The following is a 25,382-nucleotide window of genomic DNA, read 5'->3' as shown; positions in this document are numbered from 1 at the left end:
CAGGAGCAGAACAGATTTCAGGACAGAATACTTATTTTTGTATAGTTTTAAATGAGTTTTCTGAAAGGATACCTAAGTCGGATGCAATAAAACTCCAGAGTTGGGCATCAACCGAATCCTCTAATTACTGCACCACTGGAGCTCCACTGGGCGGTTGCACAAACATTTTTCTTAAAAACAAAAGGAACTCTATTTCAAGACTAAAGATTTAAATATTTGCCCTTGCCTCTGTTAAGCCACAGGAGATAGAAAAGGCATACAGCTGTACCATGCACACATAACTGTGTTTGGAAATTAATGTGCAAATCTGCATTGAAGAGGACAGAGTAACATCAGCCATGGCTCGGGGGATGGCTCTCTCACCTCTGAGATAGTCGGCCATGCATTCACTCCAGATAATGAGCACAAAAATCCAGGTTGACAATCCAGTGCAGCACTGAGGGAGTGCCGCACTGTTGGAGATGCCGCCTTTTGGATTAAGCGTTAAACCGAGGCCCACCTGGGTGGATGTAAAAGATCTCATAGCACTGTTGTGAACAGCACAAGCATGATGGGCCAAATGACCTTCTCTTCTGTGCTGTTTCATTTTATGATTCTGTAGCGCAGATTGTGAGAAGTCATCAATTTAAATGTCACAACGCAGGCTAACTGTTAACGTACAATCAATTTTTAGGAAGTCAAATCTTACACCACAGGCAATGTGTTGCCAACCCATCAGGGCTGGCCTGGAGTCCCTAGGAATTAAAAATTAATTTCCTAGGCACTACTGTATTCAATCTCAGAGAAAAGTTATAAGGGCAAAATGTGTGTTTTTACTCATTTTCTTTGAATATTTTTGTTTATTAGATTCAGAAATACTGGAACAATGCTGGAGGTTTGACTGGGTAGAGCAATTAAAGGTGTGAGATCATGTGATGAAGCTATCAGGAATAAGTCCAACAGAGTCGGATGCTATGTACAGGCACTAAGTTAAATATTGACAAGGTGAGAAGCAAAATCAAAATAGCTAAAATCTTGAAAACACACAACAGGTCAGTCTCTGTGCCAGTTTGATTCAGTCCACATGATATCAAGAAACGGCTGAAGGCACTGGATACCGCAAAGGCTTTGGGCCCAAATAACATTCCAGCAATAGTACTGAAGACTTGTGCTGCAGAACTAGCCACACCCCTAGCCAAACTGTTCCGATAGACGGATGGGACAGTAATTGGCCGGATTTGGCATCTACCCGGCAATGTGGAAAATTGCCCAGGTATGTCTTGTGCACAAAAAGCAGGACAAATCAAATCCGGCAAATTACCGCCCCATCAATCTTATCTCGATTATCAGTAAAGTAATGGAAGGGGCCATCACAGTGCTATCAAGTGGCACTTACTCAACAACAACCTGCTCACTGACCCTCAGTTTGGTTCTGCCAGGGCCACTTAGCTCCTGACCTCATTGCAGCCTTCATCCAAACATGGACAAAAAAAGCTGAACTCCAGAAGTGAGGTGAGAGGGATTGCCCTTGACATCAAGGCAAGCATTTGATCGAGTGTGGTATCACGGAGCCCTAGCAAAACTGGAGTCAATGGGAATCAGGGGGAAAATTCTCTGCTAGTCGGAGCCATACCTAGCACAAAAGAAGATGGTTGCGGCTGTTGGAGGTCAATCATCTCAGCTCCAGGACATCACTGCAGGAGTTCCTCAGGGTAGTGCCCTAGGCCCAACCATCTTCAGCTGCTTCATCAATGACCTTGCCTCCATCATAGTCCCTTACAATCAACATCTGGGGGCTACCATTGACCAGAAACTGAACTGGACTAGCCATATAAATATTGTGGCTACAAGAGCAGATCAGAGGCTGGAAATTCTGCGGAGAGTAACTCACCTCCTGACCCCCAAAGACTGTCTACCACCCACAAGGCACAAATCAGGAATGTGATGGAATACTCTCCACTTGCCTGGATGAGTGCAGCTCCAACAACACTCAAGAAGCTTGACACCATCCAGGACAAAGCAGCCCACTTGATCGGCACCCCATCCACCACCTTCAACATTCACTCCCACTACCATCGACGTACAGTGGCAGCAATGCGTACCATCTACAAGATGCACTGCAGCAACTCACCGAGGCTCCTTTGACAACACCTTTCAAACCTAGGAGCCCCGCCATCTAGAAAGACAAAGGCAGCAGATGCATGGGGAAACCGCCACCTGCAAGTTCCCGTCCAAGCCGCTCACCATCCTAACTTGGAAATAAATCACTGTTCCTTCACTGTCACTGGATTAAAATCCTGGAACTCCCTCCCTAACAGCATTGTGGGTGTACCTACACCCCACGGACTGCAACGGTTCAAGAAGACATTTCACACTGCTCGGCCCTCAGCACTGCAATTCCACCCCTCATCCTCTCTGCCTTTCTAACTCTCCCTTCTCCATAAAGATGGTCCTTAAAACATCCCTTTTTGACCAACTTTTTGGTCACCTGTCAAAGGTGCCAAATCATAGAGTCATAGAGTTTTACAGCACAGAAAGCGACCCTTCAGGCCATCATGTCCGCGCCGGTCATCAAGCCCCTATCTACTCTAATCCCATTTTCCAGCATTTGGCCCGTAGCCCTGTATGCTCTGGCATTTCAAGTGTTCTTTTAAACACTTCTTAAATTTTGTGAGAGTTCCCGCCTCTACCACCTTTTCAGGCAGTGAATTCCAGATATCCCCCCCACCCTCTAGGTGAAAAAGTTTTTCCTCAAATCCCTTCTAAACCTCCTGCCCCTTACCTTAAATCTATTCCCCCTGGTTATGACCCTTCCACTAAGGGGAAAATTTCTTCCTATCTACCCGATCTATGCCCCTCATAATTTTGTACACCTCAATCAGGTCCCCCCTCAGCCTTCTCTACTCTAAGGAAAACAACCCCAGCCTATCTCTCTTCATAGCTGAAATGCTCCAGCCCAGGCAACATCCTGGTGAGTCTCCTCTGCACACTCTCCATATAAATGTAAGTTGTTGGTGGTGAAAATGGATGTTGGACAGAGGTGGAATAAATTGTATAGATGAAACACTTGATAGTAAACAGGAACTAACCTCCACCATGTTTTGTTTTTGAATATTGAAAGAATGTTAACACTTTTGCGAGGATTTGGCCTTGTCAGAGTTGCTTTATTTTATTATTTTTCATCAGATTGTCCAAGGTGGTCAACCTAAGTTCCCTGACCCCACTTCCTAGTGGAGAATTCATTCAGAAGAACCATGAAGCATCCAGTATGCAGCACACCTATTTCTATTCTGTGCTCCCCTTGAATGTTCGTCCCTGCTGTGTGACATCTGTGAATTCATCCTTACGTTACTGTATATATGTTATGAAGGTACAAATGTTTTTTAATTAAAAAAGAAAGACTTGCAATTATATAGCGCCTTTCATGGCCACAGGAAAGTGCTTAAGTTCTGTCGAAGGGTCATGAGGACTCGAAACGTCAACTCTTTTCTTCTCCGCCGATGCTGCCAGACCTGCTGAGTTTTTCCAGGTAATTCTGTTTTTGTTTTGGATTTCCAGCATCCGCAGTTTTTTTGTTTTTATCTCTATGTACATTAAAGAAACCTGGCAGCCAATTTGTGCACAGCAAGCTCCCACAACAGCAATGTGATAATGACCAGATCACCTGTTCTTTTACCAATATTAGTTGAGGTATAAATATTAACCAGGACGCTGGGGAGAAGCTCACTTTCCTTCTTCAAAATGCATCCACCTGAGATGGGGCCACGGTTTAACATTGCGTCCGGTACCCATTGAGTACAGGAGGCATGCACTGGCATATTGGGAATTCATGGCTTGTGCTGGAAGCTTTTTTTATTCATTCTTGAGATGTAAGCATTACAGGCAAGGCCAGCAGTTATTGCCCATCTCTAATTGTCCTTGACCTGAGTGCCTTGCTGGGCTGGTTCAGAGGGCATTTAAGAATCCAGCACATTGTTGTGGGTCTGGCGTCGCATGTAGGCCAGGCCAGTTAAGGATTTCCTTCCCTGGAGAGCATTAGTGAACCAGATGGCTCTTTCATTTCATAATTATGAGCAGCATTTTATTTCTGATTAATTAATTAAATTTAAATTTTCCCCAAGTCACATGGTGGGATTTGAACCCACATCTCTGAAAGCATTACAGCAGGCTTCTGGATAATGAACCCAGTAACCTCACTACTATGCTACCATCCCTACTAGTACAAGGGTTGAGGCATTTGGTTCTTGGATGCTGACGCTCATTTAAGGCAGGGACAGGAAGATCTGGGAGAGCGGCCCTGCTTGCTTGTACCGATTGAGTTGCTCCCTTCCCCAGTTATGGATGAGTCAGTGAGGAGGAGGTAGATGGGGGCTTGTACTGAAAAGACCTCCAAGGTAGGGCTCCAGGCAGCTGGGAATTCTCTCATTCCAGGCAAAGGCCAACTACCACATGTGGCTGAAACACGTGTGTGATCAGAATTGATTTTAACAATCTACATGCAGTACATTTATTCAATGCACATAGTTAATAAGTCTGGTTTTAGACACTGGCAGGATGAATCGGCTATCCTAGATGTTAAACTTAAATATCCTTGCATCTGGTTTATATCCTGAATCCGAGAAAGACCATTCAGAAACAGCTGGGTTTCCTTATTGTTCAGCAATGTGACTGCAATACAAAATGTCATTACTGAATATAATTAGCTGATCTGAAGCTTTTTTCACCACCATTCCATGTGGTTCTATTTTAATTTGCATCCTTTTCAAGTGGTGACAGTTTGCATTATGCATCACGTTAAAGTAAAATTATTTAATTTATGGATCATATTAAAAGATTAATTGCAGTACAAGCAGCTGTTACAAATTCTTATCCTCCCAACCCCCCCTCTGAACTTGACATGTGGAGGTGTCCGCTATTTTAGGGTTAAAAAAAAAGGACTTTATCGGTGTATATATATTAGGCTGTCTTAATAAAGCACAGCATGCAAGCTCAGCCAATCTTTAACAGGCGAACAATGGTGTAAGAGAGATTGCAGAAAAGTGTGTCTACAGATTAAACTCTGCTGTGCATGTAAGAGCAAGAGGTTAAAGATAAACCCTGGAGAGCTTTTAGTTGCTGCTTAGTTTCAGGAACTCAGGATTGGAGGAAAGCTATTTAAAATAATCCAGCATTCCCTTTAGCAGGAGCAAACCCTCACAAAGGGAAAAAACCATTCAAAGGAGAGTTGAGCTGAACTTCTGGAATCCAAGGTAAACTGTTATTGCACTTTTTGAAAGCGTAAATCAGATTTTTCAGAATATTTATGGACGTGGGATTCTCAATGTGAAGCCCACACATCCTAGTGCCATATGCACTATAGGGTCTGCAAGATTACTTAAGAGTTAATGCTTTGATAAGGAATTGTCTAGCTTTGTGAAAGAACCATCTTAAAAGACTATTTAAGAGAATGTTGTCATTAAATAATTAGAAATACATGAAATTGAGTTTGGATAATCTCAATGAAAACAAAAACGATAATTATAGATTTTCAAATTTCTTTTTACTTTCTTTAATTGCTTGATGTCCATATTTTATCAGCACACTTTTCCATCTTTCTTCAACCCTTGAAAATATGAGGAAATTAATAATCTGTGGCTCTGATTTACACAGGTGAAAGCAGATTTAGAAAGCAAGGTGATGACCTTAAGCCCACAAATTAAACTCATACCAGCTCTTAAATCCAAAAAGTCACTGATCATAAACTGAAATTTCTTTCGTGCTGAATTCTCCATTTGCTTTCTAGAAAACCTTGGCTCAAGTTTTATGATGGTTTAGATTGAGGAAGTTTATATTTATCAAAAATACCTAAAACATATGGAAATACTTACAATTGTTTATTGTTCTTTTCTGGTAATTTTGTTCCATTTGGAACATGGTTCTCTATTAAGGATTAAGACATAATTGTCTTGTCATCAGATCTACAAATCATCTCAGGTAGTTGGAGTGCTAAACTAACATTTGGGGCTATGCAGTTGGACACAGCACATGTGGTCTGAGATGCAGTGGCTCACTTGTGATAAGATATATCTCTAGTCATCCTTAACTCTCACTGTCTCAGTATAAACCAAACACTGCAGGACAGCAAATGAGATGTCATTGCTTTGCAGGCTCTCTGTAGTCTTCCCATGCGTCATCCTTCTCCCATTCCACTTAGATTTCTACCCTGTATCCCAATATCCATTGCCATTTTCTCCGGTGTCAGGTGGTGAGTGCTGCATTGCACATCCAGGTCTGTCCCGGCTGGTTTATATTTATACCGGCAACAAAGGGTGCAGGCATTTAATGTTCTTGATATTAGCCAAGTGACCACAAAAAAAATTTGATATAAATCATAGAACAGCACAGTAGTGCTAGTTAATGGGCTTCTTGTTACGAACATATGAAATAAGAGAAGTAGCCACTCATTTGGCTCCTCGAGCCTGCTCTGCCATTCAATGAGATCATGGCTTATCTGTATGTATTTTGAGTTCTGCATTCCCATCTACCCCCAATAATCTTTGATTCCCTTGCCTAATAAGAATCTATCTACCTCTGCCTTAAAAATATTCAGTGACCCTGCTTCCACTGCCTTTTGAGGCACAGAGTTCCAACATTACATAACCCTGAGAGAAATAAAATTCTTCTCATCTCTGTCCTAAAAGGGTGACCCATAATTGTATGACAATGCCCCCACCCTCACCCCCCCCTTAGTTCTGGACTCATCCACAAAAAGAAACATCCTTTCCACTTCCACCTTGTCAACACCTTTCAAGATCTTATATACTCCAATCAAGTCACCCCTCACTCTTCTAAACTCCAGTGGAAACAAGCCCAGTCTGTCTAACCTTTCCTCATAAGACAACCCACTCATTCCAGGTATCAATCTAATAAACCTCCTCTGAACTGCCTCCAATGCACTTGCATCCTTCTTTAGATAAGGAGACCAAAACTGCACAAAGTATTCAAGACAGTATTTGTTGTGTCATAAAGCTGACAGTCTCATGAGCTTTTGTGTGGAATATTACTGCCTCCTGTCATGTCTTCTCATGCTAACATTTTTTCCTTGAATGCTGTCAATTGATTAGAGCAATGGTTATAGTGTATATGTTAACCGCGCAGAGTCTTTGGCTATTGAATTGAAATAATGATTCACTTAAACAGTTTACTCCTTAGTTGATCTGGCAAAATAGGGACTAAAATAAACACAGAGAGTAGAAAGCTCTCAACTACAGGTGATTTCTGTTCAAACGTTGTTTATTTAGGTGTAAGGTAAGATTGTTATTTGACCTCTAAAGAAATCAGCTGTGTATTCTGGATCAATGATCATCGAAAAATTATCCACCAGGACTTTTTGAGCTGACCAATAAGGAGCAATGACAGGCAGCCACTATATGTTCCTTTGATGTTGGGTAGGTAATGGAGAAAATCTCCTCTTTAGAAAATGTAATCCAGATGACTTTATTTTACTTCAAGGTGATTAAATGTATATAAACTCAAACATGTGTATATGCCTTTGTTACCTCTAGACATGACTACTCCAGCACTCTTCTGGCTGCTCTAAGTGTACTCTCTTTGGAGCTCATCCTAACTCACACCAAGTCCTGTTCACCCTGTGCTCGCTGACTAGGGCCCAGGAGAGGGGGGTGCACAAGATGCAAGACACAACGGCCCATGGCCTAGGAGGGCCCAGACTCAAGCAAATATTTTCAAGACACTGCCAGAACAACAGTAATCATTGGCAGAGTAGTCTGTCAATCAGAATGGTCCATGTGCCACATTGGCTGCTTTGGACACTACCAGGACAATAGCAATCATTGACCAAATAGGGCTCATCAGATTCCCCCTTTCTTGCTTGCCTCGTGTGAGGAGAGTTCTGTTTGTTGGGCATTAGCAGCAGAGAGCCTGGTGGGAATGCAAGGTGAATAATCTAAAGTGCCTGCCTCTGAGTTAAGTTAAGGGCTTTATCCCCACATCCTGCCTTGAAGTTTCCTGAAACAAAATTCCAGCTCCTCTGTCCCCAGCATCACATTACGTCAAGTGTCCTGAGATCCACGCTCGATTCCCAACCTCTTCCCGCTCGATGGTCAGGCTTCCCGGATGAGCCACCATCGATCGGGAGGAGGCAGTCTTTTTGACTTAAGTCAAACCAGTTGGCTTCAGTTCCAAGTTCAAAGAATCATTGAATCAGCACATGTCAACTGGCTCCACTTAATTAAGGAGGAGAGTTAGAGGAAGGGTATGGAGGTATGGCAAGGAGGGGGTGTGGCAACGAGGGCCCCGGAAACAGGAGAAGCACCAGGGCCCATAATTTCTCTCCTTGTCCCTGTCGCTGACCTATCATGGTTGCTGGTCCACCAACACCTTCATTTTAAATTCTCACCCTTGTTATCAATCCCTCCATGGCCTATCTCCATAATCTCCTCCAGCCCCTACAACCTCCAAGTGCTTTGTGCTCCTCCAATTCTGATCCTGATGATCCCCCATTTTAATTGTTCTGCCATAGGTGGCTGGGCCTTCTGCTGCCTGGGCCCTCGGTTAAAGCTTTTGGTCACCTGTTTTAGTACTTCCTTATGTGTCTCGGTATCAAATTTTGTTTGATAACACTTGTGTCAAGCATCTTGGGACATTTTCATATATTAGAGGCCATTTAAATGCATGTTGTTGTTGTATTAACATATTGAACACAGTATCCTGGTATTAGTGAAAAAATACAGTTGATGCTGAATTTCAGATTAAGGATGCTTCTTTGCACTGTTGACAATCTGTTGTCCAACATTAATATGTTCCTTTCAGTGTATTAGCAAAGATGGCCAAAGACACTTATTTTTTGAAATTCTGAGATTCAGGAGTGGGCAGTTTGAAACTCTCCATTATACTCTCCATAGATTTAAAGTGATTTGCAAAAGAAGCAAATGCAACGTGAGATAAAGCATTTTCACACAGCGAGTGGTTCGGGTCTGGAATGCACTGCGTGGAAGTATGGTAGAGACAGGTTCAACCAAGGCATCCAAGAGGGCATTGGATGATTATTTAAATAAAAACAATGTGCAGGGTTACAGGGAAAAGGCAGGAGAATGGCACTGAATCATATTGCTCATTCAGAGAGCCGGGGCAGACACAATGGGCCAAATGGCTTCCTTCTGCACTGTAACAATTCAGTGATTCTGTGACATTCTATGATATATGGGTTTACTGGTGGAGACAGCTGGTCTGGAGTGAACAGTGAGGATATACCGAATGGATAAATTGTCTATATTTCCGCATGATTTCCTTTTGAAAGATCAAGGACTACGTTGGGCGGAAATTTCCCTCAGGGCATGTAGTGATGCAGAAGAGTCTTTGATCAGTCAAACTGTACACCGTATGGTAGATTTTAAATAGTCTCAATGTAATAGATTGTCTTTAATATCTCCCCCACCACCACCCCCCCTCCCAACCCCCTGCCTCCCCCTCAGCAGGGGAAGTTAAAATATCACCCCCACCCCAGTTGAAATGGATTTACCTACATTTTTTTCTGCCCAAACTGGCTGACTGCAGTTTTAAATTACAGGCAGTGTGGATACCTGTCCCAAGCCAGGCAGGGTCCTCTTTAAATATGCAAATTGAGCTCTGCTGATGTCATCCGGATTCAATCTGCTATTTTAACCTGAAGCTTGAGCAATATCTTTCACTGTTGGTCAAAACCTGCCAGAAATAGCAGCCAGACAGGTTTCTTTGTGGGGCCAAGTGATGCCTCCAGATCCTAAAAGGACACCATAGGCCTTTTCTGCCCTGGGCTCCCACACTCCCTCTCCCTGCTTCCCATGCCTTCCTCCCACTTCTTGTCCATTCTTGTGGTTTCAAACTACGAAAGCAAGAAAACACCTGTATTTCTACTGCACCTTTCACAACCTCAGGACATCCCAAACTGCGGCCAATGAAGCCTTTTGAAAGTTTTGTAACCATTGTGATGTAGGAAAATGCGGCAGCCATATTGCGCCACAGCAAGATCTCGCAGATAGCACTGAGATAGTCACCAGATATGTACGCTACAATCCACTGACTGAAATACTCATTAGATGAATCAGTTTTCAGAGTAGCATGTTGGCAGGGGAATATTTATGTTTCCCAGCTTGTGACTGCACTCAGTGACTCCTCTGAATGTTTCAATCCAGGGTATGGTAAACCAGGTGTTGGTATTTCTCTCGATCGCTTACTCTTATTTAAGGATTCATGATGTGACACCCTGTGTAGTTATGCTTTGGTTTTGAGGCATTTTTGTCTCAGAACGTTTTCCATTCATTTCTATATTAATAGCTGTTCTAAAATCCTGCAATGTGTCAATCTCTTTTGGTCCCTGGTTTTTGCTGCATCTGAGTCTCTGCTATTTTTCATTAGTGCCTGCAGTATTGCCCTCAGCCATTTATGACATTTCTTTATGTTCTGTGTGGGAGGCTTCTAAAGGTCAAGGTGCATTGGATCAATGACAAATTAGTAAACTGGCTTGAAAACTGCCTATGAACTATAAAGAACAGGCAGTAGTAACAAATGACAATGGCTCTCTCTGGGATGCAGTGCTTGCTGAACTTTCACAGTGCTCCCATATAGCTTTCCTGCTCTTCCCACAATCATCAATAATACAGAAAGAAGAAGGAAGAAGTGGTGTTTATCCAATGCTTTACAAGGCCTCAGGACATCCCAAAGCGCTTTATAGCCTATGTGGAGCAAAAGGAACAGGAGGAGGCTATTCAGCCTCTCAAGCCTGTTTCGTCATTCAGTGAGATCATTGCTGATCTGTGTCCTGACTCCATCCTTAGCTCCATATCCCTTCATGCCATTGGCTAGCAAAAGACTGGTGATCCCAGATTTAAGATTATTAAATGAGGTATTGACTACTGCTTTCTGTTGGGGCAGAGTTCCACACTTCCACTACCTTTGCATGAAGAATTGTTTCTGAACTTCTCTCCAGAAAATGGCCTGGCTCTGATTTTAAGGTTTCATCCCCTTGCTGGTCTCCTCCAATGCAGCAGAAACAGTTTTTCCTATCAATACCTTTCAACATGCAAAAAGCCTCAGTCAAATCAAACCTCAATCTTCTACATTGAGATTTATGGAATCTTTCTTTATATCCTAACTCCTGGTAACATTCTGTGATTCTGTGCTGCATGCCTTCCAAAGCCAATATGTCCTTTCTCAGGACCAGTGTCCTGAACTGTGCACAGTACCCAAGATGTTGTCTATATAAATCCTTTAATGCCTTTCATGTCCCCAGGGCGTTCCCAAATTCTTCACTGCAAATGGATTACTTCTGAAGTGTGCTGTTGCTGTGCAGGCAATTTGCACACAGCAAGGCCCTATAACGAGCGAATGTGATAGATGATCTGTTAATGGGGTTGCAATTGGTCGATGGAAGTGTGGCAAAACAGTTTCGCTATAAACCGGAAGCCCATTTTACAATTTGATTGATGGAAAAGGAACTCAGGAATGGTTTGAAACAGGCCGCTGATTTGCTGACTCGGTTTCATGCTCCTGGTATAGAACAATTTCTACCCCAATCTGTTTCATAGCAGTTGCCGTTGAGAGATAGATATTGGCCAGGAGACCGGGAGAACACCCCCCCCCCCATTCTTCAAATAGTGCCATGAAGCTCTTCTACATCTGTTTGAGCAGACAGATTCTTCAGTCCTATACTGAAACATCAGCCTTGATTACACGTACAACTCTCCCGGAGTGGCTTGAATCTATGACCGTCTGACTCAAAGGCTAGTGTGTTATCACTGAGCCAAGGTTGACACTTTCATTTTGAATAATATTGCATTATTGGGTGCTGCAGTAATGCATGGCTAGGTGACAAGTGAAGTGAGGATATCTTTTTATTTGCTCTTGGGCAGTGAGTACCAATTGGTCATCCTCGAGCTGTCTTGACAAGATGGTGGGCCACCTTCTTGAATCAATTCTCTTTCAATTGAATGGTTTGCTTGGCCACTTCAGAGGTCACCATGTAGGGTATTACTGGAGTTATGGGTAGGGAAGATAGACAGGAGTAGGCAGATTCTCTTCCCTGAAGAACATTAGCGAATCTGTTGGGTTTCTGTAATGATCCAGTAGCTTTCATAGTTCTTTCTTCTGGGATCAGCACACAGATGATCATCACAGATGATCCTGAATTCAAGACATCCAGATTGTTGACCCAGGACTGCTTTTTTAGTGTATCCTGGTCAGTTCAGATTAATAGCAAATTAATTTTAATCTACATAATACACATCAGGAAAAGAAGCATGAATAAACAAGCGGATGATGGAGACGTGTAATATGATAAAAGAAAGACATAGGTGTAATTATTGACCACTTATTGATAACATTCAATGATAGCATTATGAGACTGCAAAGAACAAGTCTAATTAAGCACTCAATATATTTTAAGGGTATCCAATTAAGTGTCAAAATAAGAACTCACTCCTCTTGTTCAGAAGGTTGTGGGTTCAAACCCCACTCCAGTTATTTAAGCACCAAATCTAGGCTGACACTCCCAGTGCAGTACTGAGGAAGTGCTGCACCCACTGGAGGTGCCATCTTTCGGATGAGTCATTTAAACCGAAGCTTTATCTACCCTCTCACGTGGACGTGAGAGATCCTGTGGCTCTATTCAAAGTTTCAAAGAGCAGGGGAATTCTCCCTGATGTCCCAGCCAATATTTATCTCTCAACCAACATCACTAAAATAGATTATCTGGTCATTATCACATTGCTGTGCATTGCTGTGCGCAATTTGGATGCTGCGTTCCCTACATTACACCGGAGACTATGGGTGGGATTTTCCAACCCTGCCCACCATCGGGATTGTCTTGTCCTTTCGAAAGTCAATGGACTTTTGGCTGGCCTGCCGCATTCCCCGCAGTGGGGCTGGAAAATCCCGGCCTATACTTCAAACATACAGTTGGAAATTCCTTTGCGATATCCTGAGATTGTGAAAAGTGTTTTATAAATCTAAGTTATTTCATTTTCAGGATCCATGAGTCACATTTGACATCATAGAATCACGGAATCACAGGATTGTTGTGGCAGGGAAGGAGGCCGTTCGGCCCATTGAGTCTGCATCGGTCCTCTGATAGAGCAATACCCTGGGTGCCATACTCCTGCCTTCTCCCTGTAACCCCACACATTCTTCCTTTTCAGGTAACAGTCTAATCCCCTTCTGAATGCTTCAATTGCACTTGCCCCAGTACATTGCCAGTTCTGCACTCCAAATCTTAACCACTTACTGCATGGAACCTTTTTTTCTCATAACTGAAATACAAAGCTATAGACCTCATCTCAGTAATGGTGACCATGACAACCATTGTCGATTGTTGTAAAAACATATCTGGTTCACTAATGTCCTTTAGGAAAAGAAATCTGCCATCCTTACCTGGTCTGGCCTACATGTGACTCCAGACCTAGAGCAATATGGTTGACTCTGAAATGGTTGACTCTGAAATGGCCTTGCAAGCCATTCAGTTCATGGGCAATTAGGGATGGGCAACAAATGCTGGCCTTGCCCAAATCCCTTGAAAGAATGAAAAAAATTGCTTTTGCTTCTTTAGCCAATTACTTTAATCTGTTTCCTCTCATTCTCAATCCTTTCATGAGTGGGAACAGTTTCCCCCATATCTACTCTTTCTAGACGCCTTGTGATTTTGAAAACATCAAATCTCCTCTCAGCCTTCATTTCTCCAAGTAAAACAGCCCTAACTACTCCAATCCATAAAGGTAGACTTGGATTGAAAGAGCAAGTATAGAACTTTAAGCAAAATTAGACAAGGCAGGAATGATTTTCTGTATTAGCACTGTCAGTTAGAAAGCTCGTCTGCCAGATGACTTACATGGAACTTCTGAGCTGTACATATATACACGACAGTGCTCACAGCTGGCAAGACAACCTTGGAAAATGGACCCTTGTGAGCATGTATCCCTGTATAGAAAGGTGGTCATGTGTAAGGTAATCCTAATACAAGGAACTAGGTATGTCAGAGGAAAAAAAATTCTTGGTGCACTCACTGTCTGTAATGAAATTGTAAACAGATTTGACCTTAATTAGTCACGGCTGATGTGGTAGATATTGACTCCCTCTCCACCTTTAAGTGGGAGCTGGACCAATTCTTGAGTGGGGCAGAGATCACATCATATGGAAAGCATGAATCTTTAGAGCAGGGCTTCCCAATCTGTAGGTCGTGACCCCAGCCGAGTCATGAGATAAGAATTTGTGACTGCTAGCTCTGAAGCTCTACGGGCTGATTCCTGACTGCTGCAAGGCCCCTTTAAATCCTCACATTTTTCCATTGGTGGGCACGGCCTAATGGATCTCTGAAGCCCGAATGCTGCTGCAAAAAAAAACCTGTAAGTGTTAGGTTTTTTTTTGTAGCAACCCTGCCTTTTTACCAATCTCCCTAAAACTCAACTCCTGTTCCCCCACACAAAGTCTGAAGCTTTAAAATGGGGTCTCATTGGGAAAAGGTTTGGGAAGCTTTGCTTTAGAGATAACACTTAGTAAATTGGATCTCCCGTAGTTAGTTGTTTCAGTCAATCTGATGCAGGCAGAAAGGAACTTTCCAAAACATTTCTTCACTTATTGATCTGTTCTTTTTGTCACTGGTCCCAAATTGCTAGGTCTTTTGCCTCTTTCAGAAGAGTACCATGGCTCCCCTGGGCACTGGGGGGATAGGGGGGCAGGGGGGTGGTGGTGATGGGGGGGCAAGTTTTTAGTCATAACACTCTAGTCATCATGGGACAGAATTGATGCACCAGCCATTAAGTCTACATGTTTATAAAATTCCTCACATAATATATATTTATGCTGAACAAAAAGTTGCTAAGAAACAACTGATACTTTTTTCCACTTCTTTTTTTCAGGGTAGCTGCAAACATGAAAGTTGTGGTCCAGCCTATTCTAGTTGCCTTATTCTTAAGCAGTGGTATTTGGTGCCAGGACATATCAAACTATTTAGAGCGTATGGAATACTTTTATGAATGCCCTAAAGAGTGCCGATGCCCTCCTAACTTTTCTAATGCCCTGTACTGTGACAGCCAAAACCTCAAAGAGATGCCCAAAGTGCCATCAAGGGTCTTGTATGCGTACTTTCAGAACAATCTCATTGAAGCACTTTCAGAGAAGTCCTTCAAGAACAAGACTCATTTGAGTTGGCTAAACTTGAATAAGAACAAGATCACAAGCAGCAAAATTGATAAAGGTCTCTTTCAGAAGATGGAAAACCTGCTGTATCTGTACTTGGAAGATAATAATCTTGAAGAAGTTCCTGCACCCCTGCCAAACAGCCTAGAGCACTTGCGCCTGGCCAGGAACAAGATTTCCAGCATTGCTGAGGGATCTTTCACCAACCTAGAGAAGCTGATGGTGCTGGACCTGCAGGGGAACAACCTGAGAGACTTTGCCATTGAGGTGAACACTTTTCAAGGACTGAAGGCTCTGATGCAGCTCAATTTGGCCACAAATGGCTTGAAGGAAATGCCCCAGCAGGTCCCCGCTTCAACTCTGCAACTCTTCTTGGACAATAATGCCATTAAAGCAATACCACAGAACTACTTCAGCAGTCTGCCCAAGCTGTCTACCATCAGGTTGAATCATAATGAGATTTCTGACACTGGAATACCTGAAACTGTTTTTAACGTGTCATCCATTTTAGACTTGCAGTTGTCACATAATCAGCTCACTGCAGTTCCACCCATCCATTTAAGTCTTGAACATTTGTACCTTGACCACAACCAAATCAAAAGTAAGTAGCAGGTTACTATGAAACCTTATTGTTTTCAGAATGAGAGTAAATGCTTTTCAAGCATAATTAACAAACTGGGCAAGCCACAGTAATGAGATTCAGAAATTAGCAGATATGACACATATAGGCTATTCACCACTGTTGTCCCTGTTGCTTTTTGCACTCTAGGTAGATTTATGGTACTTAAAGAAATAGATCACATAATAGTTGGCTCTGGTATCAGTGAGATTGTATGGTAGGTGTTATGAAGTTGCATTCCTGGGAGCAGAACTTTGCCTATTGGGAGTGAACACAAGAATATAAGAAATAGGAACAGGAGTCAGCCATTCAGCCCATTGAGCCTGCTCTGCCATTCAATAAGATTATGGCTGGTTTGACTGATCTGTTTAACTCAGCCTTGAATATACTTAATGACCCAATCTCCACTCCTATAAGAAATCATCAGAATTTGGACATGGAGATCAGTAGACACTGGAGGATTTTCCATTCATAAATCATAAAATTACACTGGATGAACCAATAGTCCTTCTTGGTAGCTCATTCCATAGTCTATTATCTGTTAGGTAGAAGAATTCCACCTGAATTGACATTTGATTTTCTCCCTGCCCTTGATTTCATGTTTCTAATCAATTTTGAGTCCAACACCATACATTATTGCTTATAGCTTACTGTAATCACTGATTTGAAACCTTATCGAAAGCAGTCTAGAGCGCCAATTATATTATCTAATTCAATTTGCCTTGCCCACCATTATCAATGATGCCCTTGAAATACTTTGAATCTTGGTCAAGCACGGCCTTCTGTCATTCATGCTGGCTGACCTTTAGCAAGTTAAGCTTTTCCAATAATCATCCATTTGACCTCTCAAGACTATTTCAAAGACAGTTTCTAATGTTACTGGGCCAAAATTATGTCATTTAAAGCTTCATTCGCTTCCATCCCCACTTCCTTTGAGACTTTGTTGGTCAATCTGTCTGGACCTGGTGTATTATCTGTTTTATCAACTCTTGTAAATCCGTATGCCAATGGTCTTTGAAGGGCAGAACCTTGTTGAAGATCTGAGTTCCAGACAAAAAGAAAAAAAAATGATTTGAATTTATATAACACCTTTCATGACCTCAGGGTGACCCAAAATACTTTACACCCAACCGAACCCCAGTCACTGTTATAATTTAGGAAACACTGCAGCCGAAATAATGCACAGGAAGCTCTCACAAGTAGCAATGAGGTAATGAACAGATAATCTTTTTTTCAAGTAGTTTGAGTGATAATTATTGGCCGGTACTCAGGAAGAGCTCCCATACTCTTCCTCGAAATACTGCCTTGCATCTTTTACGTACATTTGAAAGTAATGTCTCATCTAAAAGTCAGACTTCCGATGATGCAGCACCTCCTTAGTACCTGCACTAGTGTAGTTTCAGCCTTGACTGACAGAGTACAGGCAGAAGGACAAAAAATGTATACATAACATTTAAAACAGACAGGCACAAGAAGTTCTACATTGGTTTGAAAAATTGGTTGTAGGTTGCTATCTACCATCCAAGCTGGTGGGAGACTGACAACATATGAATATATGAATTGGGAACAGATGTAGGCCCCTCCGCCCCTCGAGCCTGGTCCACCATTCAATAAGATCATGGCTGACCTGAATGTAACCTCAACCCCACATTCTTGTCTACCCTTGATAACCTTACACCCCCTTGTTAATCAAGAACGTATCTAGCTCTGCCTTAAAAATATTCAAAGACTGTTTCTACTGTCTTTTAAGAAAGAGTTCCAAAGACTCACAACCCTCTGAAAGAAAAAAATTCTTCTCACATATCCCTATCATAGGGTCACTACTGAATAGAGGCTTGGATATGGGGATAGTGTGGAAAAAAGGCAGTGAAGTGGATGACCAGCCATGGTAGTATTGTGGCGGAGCAGGCTCGATGGGCTGAATGGCTTATTCCTGCTCCTATGTTCCTATGGATCATGATCACCTATTGTTGACAGAGGCAGGTAGGGAGTTCCCATTGTGAATGCTGATTTGGAATATTTACGTAAAAGTGTTATTCGAAAATTAAGCAACAGGAAATCATATTTTTGGGACGGGAATGAACACCAGTTTAAGATTTTTTTTAGCACAATATAGATGTAACCTCTTTTTAATCATAAGCTTTATTATTCATGTAGAAGCCAGTTGCTCTGACATTCCTGAAAATCTGATGTCTAAATTTAAGCAAATTGCCCTTCCCTGCGGGGTTAGAAACACATGTGAGGGACAATTCAATCTCTGCCAGCTGGTTGCATAAAGCGGGAAATTGCAGCAGCAGTGCCCTTATGGCATCCATTGAAGATGATGGGCAGCATGCCTACAATATCCTGAAGTGCATCACCACAGGCAAGGTTCTTGACTGATCTCCCACACATGGAAAAATGATCCTATAAAGTAATAACTCTGCTTCACTCTTTGTTCATCGATTTTATTTTTCTTTCACCCTTTATTTGTTGCAGATGTACTTGCAGGCAAACCGTTGAGATGGTTCCAGAAATCATACATTCAGTAAACATTTTCCTGTGAATCCCATTACTTTCACATTACTGTGATCAGTACATTCCTGAAACCTTTGTGCATTTTGAAAGCCTTCCTCTTACTTCTAATGCTCCAGGTCATTTCAGAATGAGCTACGCTCCTGCAGTGGTGTGCCGACTGAAGGGAACATGTCTTAGAGAATCAGGGTCACAAGCCACTGCAAAGTGATTCGTGAAACTCCTGATTATCGAATCATTAACAAGACAGCAATACACAATCTTGACAAAGTTTCTCTTTGGATTATCTCCTACCATTTCCCATGTCACAAGCTGGGTAATTGAAATTCCTTATGTCCTGGTCTCATTGCGGCCCTCTCTTACCTCTGAAGACACAGGACGGATTTTCCATTCCGGGACTAAGTCCTGTGGCAGGGCAGGGACGGGGAGTGTTTCCCACCACAGAGGCTGCTGGGAATGCGCACCATATCACGTGACCCCATCTCATTAAATATGCAGTTGGGATTTTCCCGACGTATCGGCAATGGAGCAGGCTGGATGGCAGGCTGGATAGCGCGCGCCCCATCGTCATATCTAGGTGCCGTATTTAAAAGGCAGCCGGACATAACTGACCCACGTCTGAAGATAGAAGTTGGGACTCCAGGAAGACTTTGAAGAAAGAAGATGGACTAGAAGACTCTGAAGCTGGTAGATCAACCTGGCTGATGTTTCTCCCAACCCAAGTCTGCGTGTTCCAGGGTCCACGGTTGCTGGAGGCCTTAATCCTGAACTCTGGAAGCTGGCCCAGGCTTTCTTCAGGTAATTCTGACATCTCCACACCATACTAGGTCCAGACGTGTTCGGGGCCTGTATGATTTCTTGCTGGTGGTGCAGACGATCAGGCAGGGTGTGTCAATCCCAGTCAGGCCTTCATCTGCATCCTATCAATGGGATGCAAATCAGTTTCATGCTGTCCTCTGGCAGGAATGACAACCCACCATGGTGGGTGGGAGCAGAAGATCCCGCTGTCATTTTCCGTCAGCTGGAAACCAATTAGTCAGCTCCCGCTGCATTGCTCCCCCCGCCCAACATTAAACTCACCGTGGTGGGGGGGGCGACTGGAAAATTGCACCCATGGTCTATCCTTTGGGAGGAGACAACCAATAATCACCTGCTTCTTCTTCATATTCTTGGCTTCAATCCACATTCATGTTGTATTATTTTTGTACATTGTCCTCTTACCCTCACTTCAGGAGCAGAGAAGTGTGGATCAGCTGCCAGCTGTGAAGCAATGCGCAGCCAATTGAGGCCAATTGTTGTTCATTACCTGACCCACTAAGGCCCTGTTCCAGCACTGACTGGAATTTCCAATTGTCAAGGTGGGCAGCCCAGTTGGCCTGCATCATGCCCAAGCCAAATTTGGTGGGCACAGGGTGGGAGGTGGGGGGAACTAATGGGTCAGGAGAGGGGCCTCCTCCCTCGTATCCATAACGTCTTCAAGGCCAAGGCTATAGTAGCTGGATGACCCTTGGAAGGATTGCCCTCCAGGCTCATGGACAGGCAGCTATGACTTTTTAAAGACTGAAAACATTCTTACTATCACTTGTCTCCATGTTTACATCAGCAGCTCCCACCTTTACTGGTGGGGCTGTTGATTATGGCATATTTTATATATCTCGGAACAAAGAAGAGATGATACTAGTTTCTAAGTGCATAACACATTTACTTACAGGAGTTTCAAAGTATGTCTGCAATCACAAAATGTCTGCACCATGCTTATCTCAGCTCAGCTTCGGTGATGTCTGTTGTCTTTACTCGGACTCAACACCTAGGCTTAACCAACCAAGCACAGTGAGCATTGATCAGTTACCAGACTGACATAATCGAACATAGAACAACTGAACCAAAGAACACTACAACACTCGCTAAATGTTGGAGGGCCTCCCATTGGCCCTCCATTGTTGGGAGTCTTCGTATCGTCCCTGATTGGATGGTGGGCCAGCTCCCTGACCCTTAATTCACTGAAACATTGAAAATTGCAGCGAGCGTGTCTAAACACATCAGGCAGGATCAGGACCTGGAACTAGCCCCCATTTCCAGTTCCCAAACCCAGATTGAAAACCCAACCCTATGATTACATAACAATTGGGTCCTCTTGGTGCCCAGAGGAGAATAATTAGTGCTACATTTTTCATTTATAAATCTATCTGCTATAAATCTATGCAGGGAACTTGTAGTGTGTTGGGTAGGGTCCCTGCCTCTGAGGCAGGAGATCCAGGCTCAAGTCCCACTCCAGGACTTGATGGCCAAAGTTCGTAATGTGGCCAAACAGATCAAGTGTCAACTTGTAAATCCTTCCATCATATGGAAATTGCATACAGTAAGAGCGGGAGCAATTCCTGGTCAGCCATGTTCAGCAAGAAAATTGGAGCGTCTACCATCATCCCAGACTACAACATGCACGTAAAAATGTATGTTGCCACAGCAACTCCTTTGGGGGCTGGTGTGGATCAGATTGGTGCCAACAGCACAGAATTCCAACTGGGGTGGATTTAGAACCTGCCTCCTTGTCCTATCCATTGTGGCGCTGTGGGCTGGACCTGCCTTTAGGCAGAGAACTGAAGGTGATATTTATATGCGCTACCTTACATTTCCCAATCTGATTGTTAACTCATTGCTATATGGCCCATTAAGGTGGTGGTGGTGGCGTAGGGGTATTGTCACTTGCCTAGTAACCCAGAGACCCAGTGTAATGCTCTCGGGACCCAGGTTTGAATTCCACCGTGGCAGATGGTGTAATTTGAATCCAATAAAAGTCTGCAATTAAAAGTCTAATGATGACCATGAAACCACTACTGATTGTTGGAAAACCCCATCTGGTTCACTGATGTCCCTTAGGGAAGGAAAGCTACCCTTACCTGGTCTGGCCTACATGTGATTCCAGAACACAGCAATGTGGTTGACTCTTAAACGCCTTCTGAAATGGCCTAGCAAGCCACTCAGTTTCTCAAGGGCAATAAGGGATGGGCAATAAATACTGGCCTAGCCAATGATGTCCACATCTTGTGAATTAATTTAAAAAATTCTTCTGTTCATCTTACTTTATGGAAAAGTAAACATGTGTGGAGTGTTTAACTGGGTGAACCTAGCAACAGATAACCCTTCCTTTCTGCACAATTAAAAATGACAGATTCCACAACATAATTAATGGTGCATTAAATGAATTCAGTTGCATAGTTTTAGTAGTCGTCCATTTTGTTGGCATGTTTGCCTCCCTCTCACTATAGCCCCGATTTCAACCGGGGGTATGGCAGTCCGAAGTGTTCAGAGTTCAGTCCCAATCCCCAAACTTCCACCACCACCTGGCAAGGTAAGCTAGATGGGGAGCAGGCGAAGCTGTGCCAAAACCAGGCACAGCTTCGCAACCTCTCAATGATTACTTGTACTTGATAATCTTGTCCCCAACCACCATGGCAGTCTGTGTACATCACCTACTAAATGCTGGATGTGTTTTACAAGTGTTACAGCAGTCAGCACTTCTTCAACAGCACATGCCCAGATGACAACTTCCATCACCAGAAGGACAAGGGCAGCAGGTGCTTGGGAACACATTGCATTTCCTACATTAAAACAGCGACTAGAGTACAAAAATACCCTATTGGCTATGAAGCAGTTTGGGTCATCCATTGGTTGCGAAAGGCGCTATATAAATGTAAGCCTTTCTTTTTTCATCACCTTCAAGTTGTACATCATCCTGACTTGGAAATATATGCTCCCTCGTCATCACTGAATCAAAATCCTGGAACTCCCTCCCTAACAGCTCTGTGGGTGTACCTACACCACATGGACTGCAGCGGTTCAAAAAGACGACTCAACATCAACTCCTCAAGGGCAATAAGTGCTGGTCTTATCAGAAATGCTCACATCCTAAGAATAAATTGTGAAAAATATTTTTTTCAGATATGCCCTAGGTCCCAGCATTGCTATGCCAGAACCGTATCATTGACCTTGATGTGTACCAATGGTCGAGGTCATTGCCGGGTGCCTATTAAATTATTGAGCATCTACAACCTCTAGATTATTCCTGGCTGCCTCCAGCAAGTAGAAGCCAAAAATTGCAGTCTCTTTCGGTTTTTACATCCAGGGAATTTATGCCACTGCTTGAAATGCTCATGGGAGATTTTCCAAAGGCCTGTGTGGGTGAGATCTCCACAGCACATGCTCAAAGTCAGACAGTCAGGTAATTGGTGATCCATAACGTTACATCCCTGGAGGGAAATGACAATGTTTATCTGAGCGCTAATCTCCTCCAAACCGCCTAGGCTGCTCTCCAGTGGATCCCCAGTATGCCTCCATTTGAAAGCAGACTCATTCACAAGGGATGCACTTGAGGTATTCAATGCATTGCCCCTCAACTTTATAACCGCCACACATTAAACACCACTCATCAATATCTCTCCCTCACTAATGCTGGGTTCTGGACCATGGGCTACCTCATTGTGAGAGAGTCAAGAGCTGGAAATTCATCCATGTTTTTCAGCTGCTAAATGTCTGTTTAAGCCTGCAATATGGTGGGTAGGGGGAACAGAGCTATACATCATATTATTACTGGGAACTTCTTGGTCCTCCGTGGTAATGAGGCCCATGGCCCAATACCATGGCCTCTACCTATTCAGATGTTGGGATTGCTCCCCTATTTTTTGGGCATGCTCAAATATTTAGATCTCTCGGTGTCACAGAAAACCAAGAGGAAGAATGAAAATAAATTTAATGGTAATTTAGTTTTTCTCCCAAACACAAAATTAACCTGCAGCTGTGTTGTTTCTAATCCACAGAAATTAATGGAGCTCAAGTCTGCCCCATACCTGTCAACACAATTGACCACACGACCTCAAGGGATCAACAGCCTCGTCTCCGCTACCTCCGCCTTGACGGCAATGGAATCAAGCCTCCCATCCCACTTGAGCTTTTGATGTGTTTTAGGCTCCTTACTGGGATTGTGATTTAAACAAATAAAACCTACTCTCCAAATTAGTTCAGAGAGGGAAAAAGAAATGCAAGTCTTGCTGGTCTAGTACTTGCAGTTTGAGATGATTCCTAGTTGTATACCTTCTAAACTGGGAGAAAAAAAAGGGGGACAAATAATAATCTAGTAATGGCAGAAAAGCATTGGCAGAAATTCAAGTGCACTAGTTTGGAATAAATACTGCTAGGAACTACATTGAAATGAAATCTCTGGCCAGTAAAAGAACAGTCACCACCTGGTATAATTGTTTGGGCAGATTTTCCAAGCTCTCATTTGTAGTTAGGTATCTGATTCTCTGCAAGTTTGGACTGGAAAATTGGTACTCTTTAGTCCGTCTTCATGCCTACAGTATCTCAAATATCTTAACCAGACCAAAGTGCTATCTGCTATTTGGTCTGTTAGCAGAACCTATCTGATGTTGATATTATACATTGATCCTTTCTCTGACGAATTAACTGCTTATTGTTTGATAGAGGGTTTACAAGGCATGCATTTTTTTTTATTCATTCATGGGATGTAGGCATTTATTACCCATCCCTAGTTGGCCCTTTGTTTAGAGGGCACTTCTGGAGTCACACATAGGCCAGCAGATTTCCTTCCCTAAAGGGGCATTAATGAACCACATAGATTTTTACAGCAATTGACAATGGCAGTTATCATTAGATAATTCCAGATTTTCATTTAATTCAAATTCCACTGCCTGCTATAGTAGGATATGAACCCAGGTCCCCAAAACAGGTCTCTGAATTACTAGGCCAACAACAATACCACTACGCCATCACCTCCCGTAGGCACCTTTTAGGTTGAGGTTGTGTCATCACCAACACATCTTCCTAGTTATGGTGAAAATCAAATTTGGAACTTTTAAGCCATATTGTACACATTCAATTCAAAGCAAAAACAAAATAACTTGCTTGTTACCCCATCATTGTCTTCCTCTGATCTATAGGACATTGTTACTTCATCTTAGGACTTCAGCTGCTAAGGATCCAGCAGGAAATATCCCAAATACAAAGACTGGAAATCTGAAATACAAGCAGGAAATGTTGGAAATATCACATCATTGGAAGAAATCTGGAACTCTCTCCTCGCAAAAGGCTGTGAATGTAAGGGTGTGATTGGAGTTTTCAAGACCAAAATAGGTGGATTTGTGTTAGGTGAGGGTGTCAAGGGATAAAGATCAAAGGCAGGTTTTTTATTCATTCATTGGGTGTAGGTGTCACTGGCCGGACCAGCATTTGTTGCCCATCCTTAATTGCTTGTTGGGAGTAGTTAAGAATCAACCACATTGCTGTGTATCTGGAGTCACATGTAGGTCAGACCAGGTAAAGATGGCAGATTTCCTTCCCTAAAGAACATTAGTGAACTTGATGGGTTTGTACGACAATCAATCATGGTCACCATTACTAAGATTATAGCTATTAGTTCCAAATTTTAAAAAAAGTTAACTGAATTTAAATTCCACCATGGTGGGATTTGAACCCATGTCCAAGCACATCTGCCTGGGCCTCTGAGCCTACCATTTCCCCCAGTTATGGGTCTGCCAGGATCTAACTGAATGACAGAGCAGGTTCAAGAGATTGAAAAGCCTACTACTCCTCCTAATGCTTCTAACCATGGAGAAAAAAAAAAGATTGGTGTCTTGGTGAGAACTTCAGGTTTTTCCCAAAATACTAAATTGCCTTTTCTCTCACCAAATGCAGAAAATGCTTTACAGATTCTTTACATCAATACTGTATATTCCTGTGCTTTAGGCAGCTGCACCAAGTAACCTTTGGATATCATCCCCATTCCAACTACACCACAACTGGGTAGCTAGTCATTGAACTGAGAAGTGGCTTAGAATTCAACAACATACTGTAATAATCTAAATTGTGATTTAAAAAAAATAAAGCATGATAGAAAATTAATCGCAAAACATAAGCAAGAAGAAATAAAAACCAGAAACTGTCTTTTTCAATATTTTCAGTTGATCAGCAAGTTTATACATTACAATTTAATTCTGAAAATGTTCAAAATCAAACCATAAAATACTGGAAGCACACAGAAGGTCAGTTTGGCATCTAAGAGGAGACAGAAGGAGGCCATTTGGCCCATCAT

The 25,382-nt window shown here is 42.7% G+C and overlaps 1 protein-coding gene across 1 annotated transcript; it reads left to right on the top strand.

Moving 5' to 3' along the window:
* The first annotated feature begins 5,159 nt into the window (after positions 1-5,159).
* Positions 5,160-24,545, top strand: kera (keratocan). The gene is made up of 3 exons (XM_041216085.1): positions 5,160-5,228; positions 14,865-15,745; positions 23,092-24,545. The coding sequence occupies exons 2-3, from the start codon at positions 14,878-14,880 to the stop codon at positions 23,262-23,264; spliced, it is 1,041 nt and encodes a 346-aa protein (XP_041072019.1). The 5' UTR covers positions 5,160-5,228; positions 14,865-14,877; the 3' UTR covers positions 23,265-24,545.
* The last annotated feature ends 837 nt before the right edge of the window (positions 24,546-25,382 follow it).

This window comes from Carcharodon carcharias, chromosome 21 (assembly GCF_017639515.1).
Source record: "Carcharodon carcharias isolate sCarCar2 chromosome 21, sCarCar2.pri, whole genome shotgun sequence".
Classification (NCBI taxonomy): domain Eukaryota; kingdom Metazoa; phylum Chordata; class Chondrichthyes; order Lamniformes; family Lamnidae; genus Carcharodon; species Carcharodon carcharias.
Note: the sequence above shows the minus strand (reverse complement) of the source record. Positions and strands in the feature narration are given on the sequence as shown.